The 20,187-nt window shown below is 42.0% G+C and overlaps 1 protein-coding gene across 1 annotated transcript; it reads left to right on the top strand.

The window, feature by feature from the left end:
• Positions 1 to 4,577: 4,577 nt before the first annotated feature.
• Positions 4,578 to 18,588, top strand: LOC307056118 (transmembrane protein 9B). Its single transcript, XM_079708602.1, has 6 exons — positions 4,578 to 4,767; positions 7,085 to 7,176; positions 10,890 to 10,998; positions 13,322 to 13,456; positions 17,391 to 17,564; positions 18,058 to 18,588. The coding sequence occupies exons 1-5, from the start codon at positions 4,663 to 4,665 to the stop codon at positions 17,544 to 17,546; spliced, it is 597 nt and encodes a 198-aa protein (XP_079564728.1). The 5' UTR covers positions 4,578 to 4,662; the 3' UTR covers positions 17,547 to 17,564; positions 18,058 to 18,588.
• The last annotated feature ends 1,599 nt before the right edge of the window (positions 18,589 to 20,187 follow it).

The raw sequence follows: 20,187 nt of genomic DNA, 5'->3' as shown, positions 1-20,187 counted from the left end.
CTGCGTGTCTGGAGCCTGTGCTCGGCAACAGGAGAGGCTGCAACAGTGAGAAGCCCGCGTACCGCAAAAAAAAAAAAAAAAAAAAGGAAATGAAATCATATTATGCTAATTTATTAAACCGTGAATAAATATGTACACAGTTATAATAATGTAAGGAATAGTGATTTACCTAAGATGATATAGATATATTGAGGGATGGAGGATGGAGAAATAATACATGTGTTTATGAGAGGACATTGGAGTGTAAGTACATAGCTTATTTCCTATAGCAAGAAGTAAAATAATAGCCCAGACTGAAAAATCAAGAACTAGTAGTATAAGCATGCTATTAGGAAATAGGGAGATAAATCCCAGAAGAGATTTATCTTAAAAGATAAGAAAGAAGTTGTCTCTTGGGAGCAGAAATTCAGAATGTAGAGGGCTGGGGTAGGGTCAACTGTGAAGTACCATTTGATACTTTAAATGCAGTATACTGGGGACTTCCCTGGTGGTTCAGTGGTTAAGACTCTGTGCTTCCACTGCAGGGTGCACAGGTTTGATCCCTGGTTGGGGAAGTTCTGTGTGATGCGGCCAAAAAAAAAATACTATATTGGTAAAAATAAAGATGAATACAAGTAGTATAGTTTTTTCATTTATTTGAATATCTTAGCAGTCAGAATGGAGGAACTGTTTCCCTTAGGTATTGTAAGATATAAGACACTGGGAAACCAAGAACACTGATTTAGCACCCTTCTGAAAGAAACTTTAAAAATTCTCCCTGCTTTGCTACTAAACCTTGTGTTTCTTTGTTATTTTACAGTCTCCAGTAACTTGTCAGCTATTGCTGATACCAGCATCTCTAGGAACAGAAAGACGTAATTCTGGCCTCATGCATTGTTGTTACCATGGTGGGAGCCAGCAAGTATACTTATGTGGTTTTACAAGTAGCAGGGGGCAAAAAATCTTACTAAAGGGGGCTTAAGTAGGAGGGAGCACCCTGGCAATACACATGGTAAAGGAGAGGGCTCACATGAGACATTCCCAGGGTATGCTCAGAAGAACTTCTGTGTGTCCTGCTGTAACCACTGGAGACATGATCCAAGGAAACCATCATATTGATGCTGTGCATGACTCCATTTGTTCTCCTGGACTGCTGTGGCCTGGGAAAGTGCTGAGTAGATCAGAAAGGATGAGGTGGAGAAAGAAGACTGGGGCATCCAGAGAACCATTTGATCACCGGAGGGAAAAGGGGTGAGGGGACTGCAGGCAGAGCTAGCAAAACCTCGGTCCCAGATACAAAAATTGTCACTTCTGCTTCCTAACCTTCTGACTTGCACACTTAAATTTAGAGAAGAGTCTTCTTACTCTTCTGACCATCCCCCACCAGGGAATTTTTTAGGCCTTACAAAGAAGTGAGAGGGCGCATACCTGGTAGGAAGGTGCACCTGGACTTGTCACTCCTTAAGTGGAATAAGGAAACGTAGTCACAGGGAAGCAGGGAAAAGAGTGGGTACTCACTAAGGCCAGTCTTGTCTGTAAACAGAACAACTCTGATGTGACCTGAAGGTCTAGGAAGACCCTAGGACAGAAAATCTCCCCTCTCCTGCCTACTATGGTGCCCAGATCCCATCTGTACTTCTTTGGGCATCTCAGCATTGCCCTCTCATGGTCAGAAAGGAATAAAGTAGGGATTCAAGTAGGTACCTGATTCTTGGAGACTGACCAGAGGAGCCTCTCCCATTCCTTTTCCCTTTTCCAGGTCCCCACAAACATTTATTGGTTTTTACTCTGTCCCAGTCTCCAGGTACAAAGGTAATGAACAAGGCCCCTGCCCTCAAAGAGTTTGCAAAATTTTGATGGGAGGTTGGGAGTATAGAAGCAGATAGGAAAACATAATTTTATCCTAACGGGTTAAGTTAGGAAACAGATCTGCACAAATACAGATGGAAGTTCACCTGAGTCAGGGAAGGCTTTCTAGTTGAAGAGACCCCTGACCTAAGGGGAAAGTAAGAGTTATCTAGGCATGAGCAGGGCAGAACAAGAACTGACTCCTCCACTTCCATTGTGTCACCTGGAATTACATTCCTTGTTTAGTGACATATATCCCCCCAACCTCAAACCTTTGGCTCTAGCTGTGCCAGTTCAACTCTGTCACCCCTCTCCTTACCCAGGCCTGAGTCTTCATTCAGACTCTAGCCAGGCAACCAACCATCTTATTACAGTCACTCTACTCATGGCAGCCACATCCTATATTCTAGAACAGCTATGTCTAATATAAATATTAAATTTTCTAGTAGCTACATTTAAGAAGTAAAAAGAAGTGAAATTATTTTAATAACATATTTTATTTAACCTAATGCACCCAAAATATTTCAACCTTAATATAAAAACATTATTGAGATATTTTATGTTTTTCATATTGTCTTTGAAATTCAGTATCTATACATATATATATATTTTTTAAAATTTTTGTCTGCACCGGGTCTTCGTTGCTGCGCGCAGGCTTTTCTCTAGCTGCAGCGAGCAGGGGCTACTCTTCAGTGCGCGGGCTTCTCATCGCGGTAGCTTCTCTTGTTGCGGAGCACGGCCTCTAGGCGCACGGGCTTCAGTAGTCGTAGCACACGGGCTCAGTAGTTGTGGCTCGCGGGCTCTAGAGCACAGGCTCAGTAGTTGTGGCGCTCGAGCTTAGTTGCTCCGCGGCACGTGGGATCCTCCCGGACCAGGGCTCGAACCCGTGTCCCCTGCATTGGCAGGCGGATTCTTAATCACTTCGCCACCAGGGAAGCCCAAGATTCAGTATATTTTACATTTACAGCATATCTCAATTCAGTCACACTTAAAGTGCTCAATTGCCACATGTGGTTAGTGACTACAATGTCTGACAGTGTAACTCTAAAATTCTGCCCAGACTGAGTGTACTTGGTGAGGCACTATTATATATTTCCTCTAGGTCTCTGTACCCCGAGTCAAGGCCCTGAGAACAATTTTGAAGAAGAACGGGAAGGCCTGTGAGGTTTCAGCCAAAGAGTAATCCCTCCCTTCAGATGCTAGACCTAGACAACTAACCCAAAACTGATCTCAAACTTGCTGATAAGACAGCTTTTAGCAATCACAAATCCACAAGTGCATCACAGTCAGACACATTTGACCCCTGGTGTCTCCAGATTGTCCTCTGGCCAGCAGGACACCCGCTAAGAAAAACTGATAATTAACTAATGTAACAGCATCTTCAGAAGGCAGCCTGGAGGGGCCTTGGTGAAAAGACATCTAGTCCTGCCATTCTGGTTCTGGTTGGGACTGGGAACCACTTGCCATTTGGGACTGAAAGGGGCTAAAAATATTTGGCGTAGCATCAGACACCTTGTGTTAAGAGTCTAGCATCAACAAGAATCACATGGGAGAAAAATATTGAGAAAATTCTATCCGTTAATTAAAACATTTCCACAAATTAGGAAAAGACCACCTTTTAAGTTTCGCTTAGAGAAAGGAAACACGGGGTATTCCATGAAAGCAGAATTTGAAATCCAGAGGTAAGAGTTCAGTCACCTCATACTGAGACCAGAAAAGGGAAGTGTTTGGACCAAGGTCATTCAAAAAATCCATAGAGGTTGTGATGAGCCCCTGCATCCTTTCCACTACAACCCCACTGTCTCTACTAACTGAAAAATACTTTAATTGGAGACACTGTGCCATCTCCAAGGTTCTCCTAAATTACCCTTCAGGATGACCCGCTCTGGGAAGGATGGGTCAGCGCTCCCCGGCTTCTGACTTAGGGGACCCGCCACCCTGAATAGGATTGTAGCGCCGCGATCCCCCACCTTCTGGAATCCTGGACGGAGGAGGCTACTAGGGCGGTTCTCTCGCCAACTCCACACCTTCCGGAGCCTGGCCTGGCCCAGCCCAGCCCCTCCGCTGTTTCCCAGTTCCTGGCGGCAGGCTGGGCTTAGGCGGTCAGACCGCCAGTGGGAGGCAAGCGGGGAGCCCCAAATGGAGGCCACACCCAAGAAGGCAGCTCACAGACTGTTAGCAACTTCGCGGGGAGTGGGGTCCGGGATGCGAGTGGGCCGCAGGTCAGTACCCAAAGTGCTAGAGAGGGCCTCTCGACTCTCTGACTGGGGGTGGGCATACCGGGAAGCGATGGCTCGGCCAGTCCCATACCTGTCCTCACGCCTCGCACCCGCCCCGCCGGCGCCGGCCGGGACGGGCCGCCTCTCAGCAATTCCGGGGGCTTATTAGGCTCACTCTGGGTCCGGCAACGAACTGCTCCGGCCTCGCAGGGGTCGCTCGGGCCACGCCCCCCACGCCCCACGACGCCCCGCTGACAGCCCGGGCTTGCTGGGGGCGGGGGGGCGTCTCCCTGGGCGGGAGGACCTGCTAGTGCACTGGCGGCCCACAGCGCCGCAGCCTCGGTGCCGGGGAAAGATGGCCTATCACCTCGAAGCTCCGCCGGACCCACGCTGCGCCCCCGAGAGGCCGCCTTTGCTTCTGGGGCACCGCGCAGCCTCCCGACCTTCGCACCGGGAACCGTTTCCGGGGCGAATGCCTTTCGTAGTTGACCCGGCGCGGCCCGTGACGCGAGAGCCCAGACGGAAGTGCGGGCGGAGGAGCCGGAGCCCGAGCCGGAGCCCGACCGAGAGCAGGTCTCGGGGGCTCCGGCTGTGGGGACTGCTGGGCCTGGCAGCGATGGCGACCCTGTGGGCCGGCTTCCTTCGTCTCGGCTCCATGCTCAGCCTGTCCTGCCTGGCGCTCTCGGTGCTGCTGCTAGTGCAGCTGTCGGACGCCGCCAAGGTGAGTCCCGCCCCGCGCTCGCCCCAGACCGGAGCTCCTCCTCTGCCTCCGGCCTTGTCCACCTGCGTCCCGCCCAAGTCCTCTCCCAGCCCTGACACGCCGACCCCTAGCTTCACAGCCCTGGCCGACTACCACCCGGAACCCTCCTGACAGTCAGGGAGCAGTCCAGCCCTCCTGCTCCAGCTGTCTGACGGTCCCCGTCCGCACCCCTCCCACCCACGGAGCTGACACCCCGCCCCAGCCCCACCCGGCCCTGACGGCGCCCAGAGTCGGGACAGCATCTCCGCCTCCTTGAATTTCCCTTCTCAGCCCCGACAGTACCCCCCGCCCCCAAACTTGACAGCCTTTCCAACTCTAAGAGCTTTTAACTAACTTTATACGCTTGAGCTCTGACAGTCCACCGCCGCCCTCCACCGGCTTCGCAGACCACTGCCTCAATTCCCCAGGCCCAAATGATAGGAAGCCCGCATCTCACAGCTGTCTTCCCTCTTAGGAACTAACTCCTCTCAACTCACCCCTGAACAGATTCCCTTCCCACTGTGGGAACTTGCTTCTCCTGGCAGCCTTCCTTCTCAATACGACCTACAGGAGTCTCTCTCACCGGCCTCATATCCTCACCTGACTCCCTCCAGACCTCCTGGCCCCTTTCTTGCCTTCTCTCTTCTTGATAATTTAGTGGGTAAGGGAGGATCCAAACTACAGGAGAGGTGAGGTTGTGGCCTTCTCCCCTGCTCCATTTCTTGGCCCTTCTGGTCCCCCTCATGCTGCTATCTAGTCCCCTTCGTGCCCATACCCTCCAGACCTGTCCTTGATGAGCTAGCTCCTTACTAGGGAAAAGAGATGGCCTGCACATTAATGTGATGGGAAAACAGAATGACATTTTTCTTTTTTAAATTGGAGCTTTACTCTATAATACCTTTAAATATAGGGGCTGGGAAAGATGGGTGACAAGTATACAGATCAGGGGGGTTTTGGTCAGGGGTTCTTTTTTTTATTGAAGCATGTAGTTAATTTTCAATGCTATGTTAGTTTCAAGTGTACAGCAAAGTAATTCAGATTCTTTTCCGTTACAGGTTATTACAAGATACTGAGTATAGTTCCCTGTGCTATACAGTAGATCCTTGTTGTTTAGGTCAAGGGTTCTTTTTGAAATCTTCCCTACTTCCCTCCAGAAACAGGGACAGCAGCAAGTCTCCTGACTTTCAAAACACTGCTGGCACCCTCTGCATATCTTCTGTCATCACTCTAAGTGGTATATTGTAACCATGTACTTGTCAGTCTCCTTTACTTGGGCATGTCCTAATTATGGGCAGGAACCATGTCTCACGCTTATCTGAATCCACCTCATTGCACACAAGTTCTGGCACAGGACAAATGCTCACTAAGTAGTTGCTCAATGAGTAAATGAATTACCAACTCTGCCAGATATACCACCATATATAGGAGCTTTGGACCCGGTCCTCTGGAGACTAATGAGCTGCTGCCTTCTCAGATTAGATTCCCCTTTGCTGGGGAAGCATCTCCTACTCCCTCTATTCATAAATTTAGCCACCCCTTCCTCCACTTCTTGAAACTTGCTTTATCAGTAGTTGTCCTCTCTGTCTCTCAGGGATTAGAAGCAAAGTTTCCTGGGAAGGGTAGACCAAACTGATCTCAGCTACACGACAGTACTTCCCTTATGTATTGGATTGGCCAAAAAGTTCGTTCGGTTTAAGTAAAAATAAAAGACACATTCTTCATTTCCACAGAGAACTTTATTGAACGTGTTCACAAACCGAACGAACTTTTTGGCCAACCCAGTACTTCCTTTCTAATTGTAGCTGAGTGCCTCCAAAACTTCACCCCTTCTATAGGACTCTGGCCCAACCCATTTTATCCATATCAATACCTTTCTACCAAAGGGTGGAAGGATGGTGAGGAGAAGAATTGTGATTTGTTTTGTGAGTAGTTTTTAGTTATATTTCCCCATCCTTCTGTAATCAGCATTCTTATCTGCAGGCACAGCTGTCTGTCTACCTCGTCTTTCTACTGGCAGGTAGATGGTGATAACATTAGCACAATTTGATTGTCATGTGACACAAAAATGTGATTAACAAGTCACAGATAGTAGATGTTATTTCAAAATAATTTTATGTAGTATATAATCATTCATTAGCATTACCAATGGCTTTAAAAAACGTGTATATCTCAAAGTTATTTAAAATTTTAAATGAATGGTTTTAGAATACTTGGCAGGGGATGCTTAGCAAAATGTGTAAGTTGCAGTTTTTAAAAATATTGATGATAAACTGTCAACAAGTTTCTATTTTGGTTATAGAATTCTGAGGATGTCCGATGTAAATGTATCTGTCCTCCCTATAAAGATAATTCTGGGCGTATTTATAATAAGAACATATCCCAAAAAGACTGGTAAGTATTCTGGATTACTGAATTATCTGTCAAATTTCTTTCTTTGGTTGTCACTGTTAGCCCTGGATATTCTTCCAATGTACTGTTTTCTCTTTAAGCAAAAGTGTTGAATTCCATTTCTATTTGAAAAAGTGAGAGTAAGGCCCTGAGTGCATGATGTAGGCCCAAAGGAATGTAGCCAAAATCCCCAGGCAGGGAGGCTTTTACATTGGGATGGGGCTGAGTTTGTGGCACCCAGACTACCCATAGCTACCCTTCTGTGTCCCCTTAAATTTTGGTCCTCCCTCTTGCTTCTCAGTGGAAGGTAAGCAAGCCTCATTTATCTGGGTCAGAGTTTTTACAATTTGTAGGTTTGGATGATATATTGTCAGGTATAGGAGACTATGTTTAAAAGTGTCAAAAGGCTCAGGAAGGAATGGGAATGAGCCATGAATATCAGAGTGTACCAATTGGTGTGCTATTAATAGGTTATAGGTATGCCAAGTCATTGATCCCTTCAGCCCTTGGCATATAATCAGGCAGGCCTGTGATGACTGGGATCCTGACTAGCTAGCCACCAGCAGCCTTCTCTATTTATCCCAGTGGACCTTACAAATAATAGCTTTTTCTACATGTGCCATAAAATGATTGGGAAGCAGTTGCTTTGTAGCAGCATAGGTGGGCTCCTTACCCTGGACTGGGACATTTTATGGTTTGTAATGGAAGATTGCCAGGATAGGCCTAGAAGAAAAATAGCTCCAAATGTTCCGTACTTTCACATGTGCCCGATTTCACAGCTAAATAGCCCCGAACGTTTGAAAGCAGAATTAAATTCATTCTGTTACAATATTCCAAGCTGACTTTGAATAAGAAAAGGCAGCCTTTGAGCATGTTTAGCTTTTCTGATGTCATTGTCTGTTCTTCCCATGATGTGTATTTAGGTTCAATCTGACATTTGGTAAGTGTATTCTTGAGAACTTCTTGTGAGCTTTTGTGTTCTACTTTAAATTGTCTCATACTACAAAGTGATTTAGCTATTTTTCTAGGTTTTATATCAGCAAGTTACTTTATATGAAAAGAAAACTCCAATTTAAGTTATTCCTATAAATTTTCCAAATATATTGAGCACTTACAATCAGTTTATTCTATTATCAGTAATAGAATGTGATGCCTGTTACTTGAGTGGCAAATGAACTCACTATTCAAGTGTTTAGCACTAATCTTTTCACTGACTTTTTGTTTTTCCAGGTTCACAGAGAACCGTATATCATTTATCCCTGGTTATTGGTGAAAATAGGGAGCTTTGAAAATAAACAGTTGAAAACAAGGCTTGCTTTGGAATTTTTCTTCCCTCTCTCCCTTGCTTCCTTTCTGCAGCTTAGTCTTTTACTAGGGATAGGTTCACAGATGTCACTGACAGTTTTTTAACTGGCTTTAGAAGGGTAGGCAAGTTATGACTAATCAAGGTGTTATGGTTTTCCGAGGCTTCCAATATCTTATCTGACCCTATATATATTTTTATATATAGGGTCAGATAAGATATTGGAAGACTGGCCTCTCCATTTTGTCCAGTTGTTAGCTTTAATTCTTCATTGACCTATACTGTCTAACTTAAGAAAAATTTGAGTTCTCTGGTTTATGTTTGAGGTGTGATTTGAAGCTGATAATGTCCTCCTTTTGGCACTAGGGGGAGGTGTCGCCTAGTTCCTGAAGTGGTTGTGTTCTGTATCTGGGTTCTGTGTTCACAGTGAGTGGCCAGTCAGAACCAACCTTCCTGCTTCCTCTCCCATCCTGCACAGCACTCAAAATCTCCTTGTTGTTAAACTGTATTTGTACTTCCAAAGAAACACTCAATACTCAACACTTAGATTCCCAAGTAATTCTTAAGTATTGTTGCTAAGGCTTCTGAAGCTGAAATAGAAAACTAAGTAGGAGATAAGTCTCATTTTCCTGAGGTTCAGAGAGATACAGGGGGGCTGTCCTAGGAGGCAGGAGCCCTGGATTCTGGTCCTTTTAGCTATTACTTTACTCTGTGACCTGTACAGGTGACCTCTCCGAGAGTGCTGGGCTGGATGACCTCTATGATTCTGAGCTAGATACCCCTGCAGTGGGATTTAGCTTCCTCTGTCTATTTTATGCCTGCATCCAGCTGGATACGTTCCTGGTCTTCTGTACATTTGGAACAAATATCACACCTTGTCTGGTGTGAATTGTGGGACCTTACTCTTATTTGAAATTATGCCAGTTGGGACTTATAATATCATTACTACCTTTGTTAAAATTAAATTACCTGTTAAGGAAAACTGACTGAACTTTTATCATTCATGCCATTTTGGGTTTTCTTTTTTTTTTTTTTTTTAACTGTCTTTTGTAGCTTTTTTTTGTTTTTTTGGTTGTTTTTTTAAAATTTTATTTATTTATTTTTGCTGTGTTGGGTCTTCGTTTCCGTGTGAGGGCTTTCTCTAGTTGTGGCAAGTGGGGGCCACTCTTCATCGCGGTGCGCGGGCCTCTCACTATCGCGGCCTCTCTCGTTGGGGAGCACAGGCTCCAGATGCGCAGGCTTAGTACTTGTGGCTCACGGGCCTAGTCGCTCCGCAGCATGTGGGATCCTCCCAGACCAGGGCTCGAACCCGTGTCCCCTGCATTAGCAGGCAGATTCTCAACCACTGCGCCACCAGGGAAGCCCCTGGGTTTTCTTTCTTATGCCACAGCTCAGAGGGAACAGAACACAAAAAAGTACGTTCTGATAGGGCAAAGGGAAAGAATCAGACTGGAGCATTGGATGCCTTCAAGAAGGTGGGTGGAGTGAGACAGGATGCTGTGGTAGAGTTCTTGAGGCAGCCAGACATGCCTAAGGGAGAGAGCACAAGAGGGAGGGAAACTGCCCAGCAGCCAGCAGGAGGACAGCGAAGCTTTGCCTGCCTTTGCTGAAGGTGATCAGGGTAGTGGGCTCTTAATAGCCGGGGAGAGTAAGAATTTAATTATTTCCTAGAATTGACAGATTTCTGGGAAAAAGATTTTTTGGATAGGCTTGCTTTTTCATAAGCCATAAATAAGTGACCTGGAAAATGGGGAGAAAATAAACCTCCAACCACAAAAACATTCAGCCTTTTATTATTTTTAGGTACCGTTGCCAGGTAGTGTTTTCACTTTAAAATATTTTTGTTGTCCTAATCCTACTTCTCCATGCTTTTTAAATAGACTTTTGCTCATTAAGAAAAGTAATTGTTTCTTACTCTGGTGTTCAGCTTTCAGAGTTTCATAATTTACCAACTGTTAGGTGTGATTAGCCATTCATATACCACACTGTGGCAGTTTAGATGATATTAGTTAATTCATAAAAGAGGTAATCTCATATTTGAATAATGCTCCAGGTCACTTTAAATCATTTAAAGCAGTTTTACTTGCTAAATGAACAAGTCTAAATACGACTTGATCTGCTAAGTAGTTTTCAGTCCCATTTGGGATTTTTCAGGTGCATTTTAACTATAAATAGCACTTTTGAAAATAGCTGCTACGTATGTGTCTTTATGGTTTCTTAGACTGTTAAAGCTTACCAAATCGCTAATGTTGAGAGAGGAAATGATTTCCCTTCCCTTACTGATTATTCGTTCCTTATATTCATTCTTTCATTGGGAAAGTTCAGTGATTATTCCTGATTTCAGGAAAGGTTTGATCAGTGCAAGTAGAAAATCCAGCTAGGTTTAGGCAGTATTTTATCTTTGTTTTTTCAGCGATTGCCTTCATGTTGTGGACCCCATGCCTGTGCGGGGGCCTGATGTAGAAGCATACTGTCTACGCTGTGAATGCAAATATGAGGAGAGAAGTTCTGTTACGATCAAGGTGAAAAAACAATAATCCATCTTTTCTGCTTCTGGAACAGTTTTTGGTGGTATCTAGACAAGAAAGAAAATTTTGGACACTTGAATTCTATTTAGTTACCTAAACTATTGCTCTTCCATCCTGTTCCCCAGCACCCTCTTACCCCCGCCTTTCTCATCCCCAGCCCGCACCCTAAAAGGAGCAAGGGGCCTGCTCTCCGCCTGCCTCGTTGAGATGCCTTGTGCATTAATTAGGATACTTTAGATAGATGTGATATGTGAAATGGCACAAAAAAAGCCCTGAGTATAATTAGCATTTCCCAGGAAGACATTCCAGCTTCTCTGCAGGCCACGTATGCCAAAGATTAGTGAGAAAGCAGGATGATTAGACCTTCTTCTTCCTGCCCTCTCAACCCTTAGAAAAAGTTATATATAGAGTGACTACTCTATCCTAGAAAACATCACTTCTGGATTTTAAGATGTCCTTTGTTTATCTTTTATAGGAAATGGAATGTAGATCAGTCTCATCACAATATGGACCTCTAATGGGTTCAATTACTTTATTATGGTGGCTAATAGTTCTTCTCCCCAATTTTTTTATATGGAGGTCCCCATTCTTGTTGCAAAAAAAAAAAAAAAGCCTCAGGGGAATCTAGGGTGGTCAGCTATGCCAGTTACAAAGATCCCTGCTGTGATTGACCCTGTGGAGAGCTCCTGCTCCAGCAGGGTACTGTCCCATAGAGAAACCATCACTGTACTTTTCTATTTTTTAACAAAATTTTAGTGTATAATTTCCATACCCCAAATGTCACTCATTATAAGTGTACAATTTTTTTTTTTTTTTTTTTTGCGGTACATGGCCCTCTTACTGTTGTGGCCTCTCCCCTTGCGGAGCACAGGCTCCAGACGCGCAGGCTCAGCGGCCATGGCTCACGGGCCCAGCCGCTCCGCGGCATGTGGGATCTTCCCGGACCGGGGCATGAACCGGTGTACCCTACATCGGCAGGCAGACTCTCAACCACTGCGCCACCAGGGAAGCCCATATAAGTGTACAATTTTATAAATTTTAGCAAATTTAAAACCAATTTTAAAAATCCAGTTTTAGGGACTTCCCTGGTGGTCCAGTGGTTAAGACTCTGCACTTCCAATGCAGGGGGCACGGGTTCAATCCCTGGATGGGGAACTAAGATCCCACATGCCCCGCAGCCAAAAAGTAAAAATAAATAAATACTTTGGGTATTGGCCCTGATAACTTTCTAAAAAAAAATTAAAAAAATAAAATCCAGTCTTAGAACATTCCCATCACCCCAAAAAGATCCCTCATAACCATTTATAGTTAATCCCATTCCTACCCCCAGCCCTAGACAATCACTATTCTGCTTTGTGTGTCTACAGATCTGGACATTTCATATAAATGGAATCATAAAATATGTGGTCTTCTGTGACTGGTTTCTTTCACACAGCATAATGTTTTTGAGGTCTCTTCATGTTGTAGCATGTATCAGTACTTAATTCCTTCTTATTACTGAATAGCATTCTATTACATGAACATACCACATTTTGTTTATCCATTCATCAGTTGATGGACATTTATTTCCAGATTTTTACTCTTATGAATAATGCTGTCATCAATATCTGCGTACATGTCTTTCTGTGGGTGTATGTTTTCCTTTCTCTCTGGTAGATTCCTAAGAGAGGTAAGTTTATATTTAATTTTTTAAGAGACTTCCAGGTTGTATTCTAAAGTAGTTGTACCATTTTACATTCTCACCAGTAACATATGAGGGTTCAGTTTCTGTACATCCTCGCTAATGTTTGGTATTGACTGTCTTTAACTGTAGCCATTCTAGTGGGAGGTGTCACACTGTACTGCTTGACACCACACAAATTAAGATCTCAAGAAAATCATGTGCCTAAAATGTATTTTTGTATATCTAAATTGATCTAAAGCAGTATGCTGTTGAAATTCATCTGAATTACATTTTCTGTTAGAGATCCTAACAGAAAGTGGTCTTGACTACAGTGCTGTTCAATCTAGGACACTGTATTCAGGTGAAAAAAGAGAACTGCTGTGCTAGCAGTGGTGCAAATGATTAGCAGTAGGTGAAGATGGAATTTGAAGACTCGTGAAAAGATCCCAAAGGCAAAATGCTTTCTTTCCTTTTTTTCTATAAATAATACTTTGGTAAAGAGTTGAGTTTATTTCTTATGTTGGAATCTGATTTGTATGGAAATCCTATATGCTTGACAGATAGATAAGTCTTCACTAGGGCTTTAACATTATTATACAAAATTCAGATTTCTTGGCTTGAACAGAGATATAACTTATTTTCAATTTCCTTTAGGTTACCATTATAATTTATCTCTCCATTTTGGGCCTTCTGCTTCTGTACATGGTGTATCTTACTCTGGTTGAGCCCATACTGAAGAGACGCCTGTTTGGACATTCACAATTGATACAGAGCGATGAAGATGTTGGGGTAAGTTCTTAGCGTGCCCTAGCTGTTCAAGGCCAGTCTCTGTCATCATCTGATATAAAGTGCATGTAAAGAGTAGTTACATAATAGATGTCCCTATCTGGAGCAGATCCTCCACCAGAGAACCTAAAGACAGTTCTAATATTAGTGTATGTCTATTTATGAGGAAATTGCTCTGTAAAGCCATAAATATGGTGGTTAGACCGATGATCCTTGGTGAGTGTGCTGTACAAGGCTTTGCCTTTCACTACCAAGGGCACAATTTTCATTGCCTTTTCCTGTTTACATTGAGAAAAGCATTGGAGATAGTCTTCTTCCTAGGCTCCTGCCTGAACACCTTTCCTGTCAACATCACCAAATATTTTAAAAGGCAAAGAGGCTTTAGTGAAGGGAAGCATGAAAACCATAATGTTCTTTACTTAATGAAGTACAGCTTGATAACCTGCTGATGTTTTATATTTCCTATTTTCCTCCTCCTTTAAAAAAATCTGTGATCTTTAACTCTAGAGAAAAATAAAACCATCACTCCTGATTCTCTTCCTATCTTTAAAACACGTTCATATTTGTATATATAATTAATATTACTTCACTCAAAACCTTTGAGAAATTGACACAGTCCGCAAATTTGTTATTCAGTATGGCTTATAGAATTATATTGTTTGTTTTGTCATTATCCTGTTTGGGTTTGTTTCCAAATTTTCCACTATTTCATTATTACATATATAATATTCTTTAGAAATTGCTTTTTATTTTGGATTACTTTATTGAACTATGTTTCTTAAAGTGAATAAAATTTAGTAGAGTTTCAAGAATCAATTCCAAAAGCCAAAGCCAGGATAAAGCCTTGCCAATCACAGTCAAAAGTCCTTTTACTCTGGAATGGCTTATGGACCCATTGGTAAAAGATGAGAAAGGGGATCCCGAATGAATGGCTTAAGTTATAATTACAGAGCCTGCTTGTCTCATGAATATCGATATTGAATACTCAACTTAATTTGAGCAAGATTTCATTTTCGTTTTGTGAAGAACTTTCATAGAAATACCTCTCTTTGCCTCTTTTCCCCTTGCTTCCTTTAGTAATTCAACCAACACATAACAAGTAACTTTTCCATATCAGGAAGGATTAGAGTCTCAAATACTGTTCCCATGTTAATTTTCATTCACATACAACATTTCCCATTGACATTTTGGGTCAGATGATTGCTTTTTGTAGGGGGCTGTCCTGTTCACTGCATGATATCTAATAGCATCCCTGACCTCTGCCCACTAGAAGCCTCATCCCAATCATGACAATCAAAAATGTCCACATACGTTGCCAAATGTTCCTGGGGGTCAAAATCACCCCCAGTTGAGAACTACTAACATATGAAAATGTTATGTATCAAAGGCCACCTAAACCGTTTCATTATAGACACAGAGACAGAAACTCTGACTTAAACTACATCCCTTATAGCATTAAATATCTGGTTCCTGATTTTAGGGGTAGACAATATTAATGTAATACAGACAGAACATAAAAGAAATGGATGCACAAATGTGTAGATAAAAACAGGTAGGAAAGGCATTTGATGGGACCATGTGCTTAGTAACCATTTTGTTCACCAGTGATTGATTCTGTGAGCATGTTGATCATATGAGAACATTGTCTTGAGAGGCCTGGCTGACTTGTGATATCTGTTAAATTGATTCTGGGCAGAGAGAGGTTTTCTAAACACAGGTATGAATTTATGGTAAGAACTCTGTTCAAAAAGAAGTTCAATTTAAATTGCTACAATTGTTGCTAATCCAAGATGATAGTTCTTCACTCTTTATGTGCCTTTAAACGTGCTTTTGTTAAATTCCGTTTTAATTTTGTCTATTTTTGTCGGGTGTAGAGCACTTTGAACCAAGTGAGAGTCAGCACAAGTAGTCAAGAAGCTCAATGCAAGTGGTCACAATATTTACTGTGTTATACATCCACGACACATCATTGCTATGATCAAAGCATTACATTAAAACATGTTTTGTACTTATTGTAATTTTATCAGGTGTAAAAAGTGCAAACATATATAAAGGGTAAATCTCTATTTGCATTCTCCCGGCATCCGTGACTATGAGCAGCTAGTTCAGTCTTGTTCTGATGGATGGAGAATAGGCCAGAAGGATTAACTGTTTGTTTAGTCCTTTAAATTTGTTCCTTAAGAAGATGTTTCTCCCCCTACCTTGAAGAGTAGATAACAGGACTATGAAATTGAGAAGCACTCTGCTGGTAAAGTACATCCTTCTTCCCAGTCTTGTTAATGTCAAAACAAACCAATGGTAATAATGTTTTATATACAAGTTCACTGAAGCACCATATTCGGATAGTGTCATTTTAATCTACCTAAACAAAATCAGTGTGCTAAGAAGATATGACACCAAGTCAAGTTTAGGGGAGCTAAGACCTGTGCTTGTGCTCATTTGTTAGATGACCTTGGATCGGTTTATTTCCTCGTGGGAAATAAAGTAATCCAACAACATTAGCCGCCTTCCTCTTTCCTAATGTTCTTTCTTACATCTTTGAAACATTTGAACTTTGCGGAATTGTTTTTATTATTTTCATTTGTAAGGTTAAAAAAAGGATGGGGTTTGCACAAGATATTACCTAAAGTAAGTGAAAAGTTGAAGCAATTTTGGTAAAGAAGGCAGGGATAAATTCTTTACAGAAAACTCTTTGATGTCTTTGAAATGTCGACATTATATAAATATCTTGCTCTAAAAAGAAGACCAGGTGTTAAAACACTGTTTAGTTACAGTTTTATATATATAGTTATGCAGTTATGTATAGCTTTCCATAGACACGCTGACTCCTGCCCTGGGTATATAATAGAGCTTTCGCAAACATGCGAAACAATATTGTTTCTTTCCGAGAGGCAAAGGTTAAGAGGTCTGACTTGTGACTTGTATCCTATGTTGGAACATTTAGGAGCTTTGCTAACCCAGGTTCAGGAAAAAGAGATCAAGGAAAAGGCAAACAAAAGCAATAAATTAATACTGAATGCCTTTTGTCATTTAGGCAGCTGTGTTTATATCTCATTCATAGATAGATTAGCCTGGTGGTTTCCTGTGTAATGACTACAAACATCAGTGGCATTGGTTTACATTGGTTTACTTTGACCAGGACAGGTTCGTTTTCTACACAGATACCTGGGTGACCCTTCAATGGCCTCTTTCCTAATGCGGCAGCTAACATGGAAGCTACTGTGTGCTCAGCAATGAAAGATTCAAGTCTTTACCAAATAGAAACGCTGAAGTAATAATTCCTTACTGTCCTTAGCACTAGAGGGTAATTGTAGCACTTGAGCTATGTCTCTGTTCATTACAGATTGGGGAAGGGGGGAAATGTAGGTGTTGAGGGCATAAGAAGAGATGGAAACCAACCAAGATAGGATCCAGTCAACTCATCTCCCAGGATGAATGTGGCCCCAAGCTGGCAAGTAACAATTTTAATATAATGGGAGTCAGGAAATTAAAAGATAAGAGTTTCCTCAGCCACAGATTAGCTATATAGTATCGAATAAAACAAGGAAAAGCCCTACTTTCTGTATCTGTAACATATAGATATTAACATGCAAAATAGATTTTCTTTCCACCACTCATCAAGACGGGCTTCTCTTTAATATAAATGGCCACTGTCTTTGTCTTGATCCCTACTTCTTAAGGGAATGTCTTTGGAAATGGTGACTCATGGGAACTTTGCACAAATACCTCCTCATCGCTTATTTTACTTGAACCAACTATTTCTGTAGTTGAGTTCATCCTGCTTCTGGCAGTTGAGTGCCTAAGAGTGCTTGGCCAAATTAGATGGTCTGTTTGAAAAGGCCAGCTGCTCCTATCTCCGTGGCTGGATAACTGCTATTGTGTGTGTGTGTTTTACACGGACCATACCGTCTGATGTTCTCCATTCCTGGACTTTCAGGATCACCAGCCTTTTGCAAATGCCCACGATGTGCTGGCCCGCTCCCGCAGTCGAGCCAATGTGCTGAATAAGGTAGAGTATGCCCAGCAGCGTTGGAAGCTTCAAGTTCAAGAGCAGCGAAAATCCGTCTTTGACCGTCATGTTGTCCTCAGCTAATTGGGAATCGAATTCAAGGTGACTAGAAAGAAATGAGGCAGACAATGGGAAAAAATTGACTGAGTTTTCCTGGGTTTTGTTTTAATGCCCTGTTGATTTCACTAACTCTTGCTGGAAAATTCAAAACTGGAAACAAAAACATGCTTGGTATTTTCCTTTCTTGTTAATGTATTAATGGAGGCATTTTTTGAAAGCACATGCCTCAAGCAACGTTAGCCTTTTCTTATTTGTGACTTTTACTAATAAAAATATGTCTGCCTGTAAATTATCTTGAGGTCCTTTACCTGGAAAAAGCACTCTCTTTTTTACCACACAGTTTTAATTTGGTTTTCAAGATAATTTTCAAGGGTGGTTTTTGTGTGGTGTTTTTTGTTTTTGTTTTTGTTTTTGGCAGAGTAGGGGAGGGATACTTGGGAAGTGCTTAACATGACTTTTCTCAAGTCACTTTACTAAACAATCTGTTGTAAATAGACTTTGCCTTTTATTTTCAAGTTTCATTTATATTTTGCAGTCTGCCAGCCTCATCAAAGCCCTGACTTACCTATTTGAATTTTGCACTGACTATATTATCTGGACATCTGGTTGGCCTGTGGCTGCACTTCATGGTAAATTGGATCTGAAATGCCTGGTGGCTCTTCACAAGATGCAGATTTTCTTCCTGTACTGTGATGTCTGATGCAATGCATCCTAGAACAAACTGGCCATTCGCTAGTTTACTCTAATGAATAAACATAGTCTTGGTGTGTGGTCTTTCTCATCTTCTTCTAGTATCTTTAAGGATGAATCCTAAGGACTTGGACACTTGCAATAAAGAAATTTTCTTTTAGACCCAAGCCTCCCTGGATTGATGACATACACATATTTGTCAGCATCTCCAGTCAGGTTGAGAGGCAGCTGTTTGAGCTGTAGTGTGTACAGCTTTGAACTAGCACTGGAGTTCCAGTTGCCTCCCTCTGAAAGGTATAGCAGTTATTGGATAACTGGCTTTTTTCTTCCTATGTCCTCTTTGAAATGTAACAATAAAAATAATTTTTGAAACACCTACCAGTGTATCTATGTCTCCTAACTTTTCTCCCCTCCCTCTTTTGCTGTATGATGAACTTGAAGATGCAAAGACAATTTGTACCCTGTTGTAAGACTATTGTTTTATACCAGTCTAATCATAAAACACTGGTAGTAAATTATCTGTGTGTGGGTGTGGGTGTGTAGAGAGAGAGGGAGGGAGAGAGAATGTATGGATACTTAGATGGGTCTCTGAAAGTATACAGATATCATTTTGATAAACTGAGGGATTTAAAATGCATGAAGGAGTGTTCTAAGAAATTTTTGAACTAAATTACATTAATTTCATAAGGATGAGATTTTAGGAGCCGTTAATTCATTTTTTGGTTAGTGAAAAGCACTTTTTTTAAACCCCAAAATCTAACCTAAAATTATTGATTTTATTCTTAGTATCAAAAGATATAAGTTCAACTACAACGAAGTGAAATTTATTCCAGGTATGCAAGGCAGTTTGAACATTTGAAAATTAATGAAATCTATCACATCAACACACTCAAGAAGAAAAATGATGTGATCTTATCAATAGATGCAGAAAGAGCATTTGACAAAATCCAACACCCATTCACAACGAAAACTCTCAGTAAACTAGGAATAGAGGAGAACAAGACAAGGATGTTCTTTGTCACCACTCCTTTTCAACATCATACTGTAAATCCTAGCTAATGCAATAAGACAAAATAAAATAAAAGGTACACAGATTGGGAAAGAAAAGACTATCATTGTTTACAGATGACATGATTGTCTATGAAGAAAATCCAAAAGAGTTAAAAAAAAAAACCTGGTACTAATAAGTGATTTGACTATAGCAAGGTGGTAAGATACAAAAGTCAATTGCTACCCTACATAATAACAATGAACAAGTGAAATTAAAACACAATTGCCATTTACATAAGTATCCCCCCAAATGAAATATGTATAAGTCTAACAAAATACGTACAAAATGTATATGAGGAAAACTACAAAACTGATGAAAGAAAGAACTAAATAAGAGAGAGATTCCATGTCCATGGATAGGAAGACAATATTACCAAGATGTCAATTCTTCTCAACTTGATCTCTATAGATTCAATTCAATCCCGGACTTCCCTGGTGGCACAGTTGTTAAGAATCCGCCTGCCAATGCAGGGGACACAGTTTGATCCCTGTTCCGAGAAGATGCCACATACCGCCGAGCAACTAAGCCCGTGTGCCATGACTACTCAGCCCACACCCTATAGCCCACGAGCCACAACTACTGAGCCCGTGCACCACAACTACTGAAGCCTGCATGCCCTAGAGCCCGTGCTCCGCAACAAGAGAAGCCACTGCAATGAGAAGCCCCTGCTGTGCAACAAAGAGTAACCCCTGCTCGCTGCAACTAGAGAAGGTCTGCGCGCAGCAACAAAGACCCAATGCAGCAAAAAAAAAAAAAAAAAAATCCCAATCAAAATCCCATCAAGTTCTTTTGTGGATATCAACAAACTGATTGTAAGGAAGCAAAAGACTCAGAAAGTCAACACAATGAAGAAGAACAAAATGGGAAGACGGACGCTACCTGTTTTCAAGACTTACTGTACAGCTGCAGTAATGAAGTCAATAT

This window comes from Hyperoodon ampullatus, assembly GCF_949752795.1.
Source record: "Hyperoodon ampullatus genome assembly, chromosome: 7".
In the NCBI taxonomy this organism is placed as follows: Eukaryota; Metazoa; Chordata; class Mammalia; order Artiodactyla; family Ziphiidae; genus Hyperoodon; species Hyperoodon ampullatus.
The sequence above is the reverse complement of the archived record's forward strand: the minus strand, read 5'-3'. Positions and strand labels throughout refer to the sequence as shown.

Excerpts from the sequence above, each read along its gene's own strand:
- LOC307056118 (XM_079708602.1), top strand. The coding sequence starts at position 4,663 with ATGGCGACCCTGTGGGCCGGCTTCCTTCGTCTCGGCTCCATGCTCAGC. Across the intron at positions 7,177-10,889 it reads AACATATCCCAAAAAGACTG|CGATTGCCTTCATGTTGTGG; the intron begins GTAAGTATTCTG and ends TTGTTTTTTCAG. Across the intron at positions 13,457-17,390 it reads AGAGCGATGAAGATGTTGGG|GATCACCAGCCTTTTGCAAA; the intron begins GTAAGTTCTTAG and ends CTGGACTTTCAG.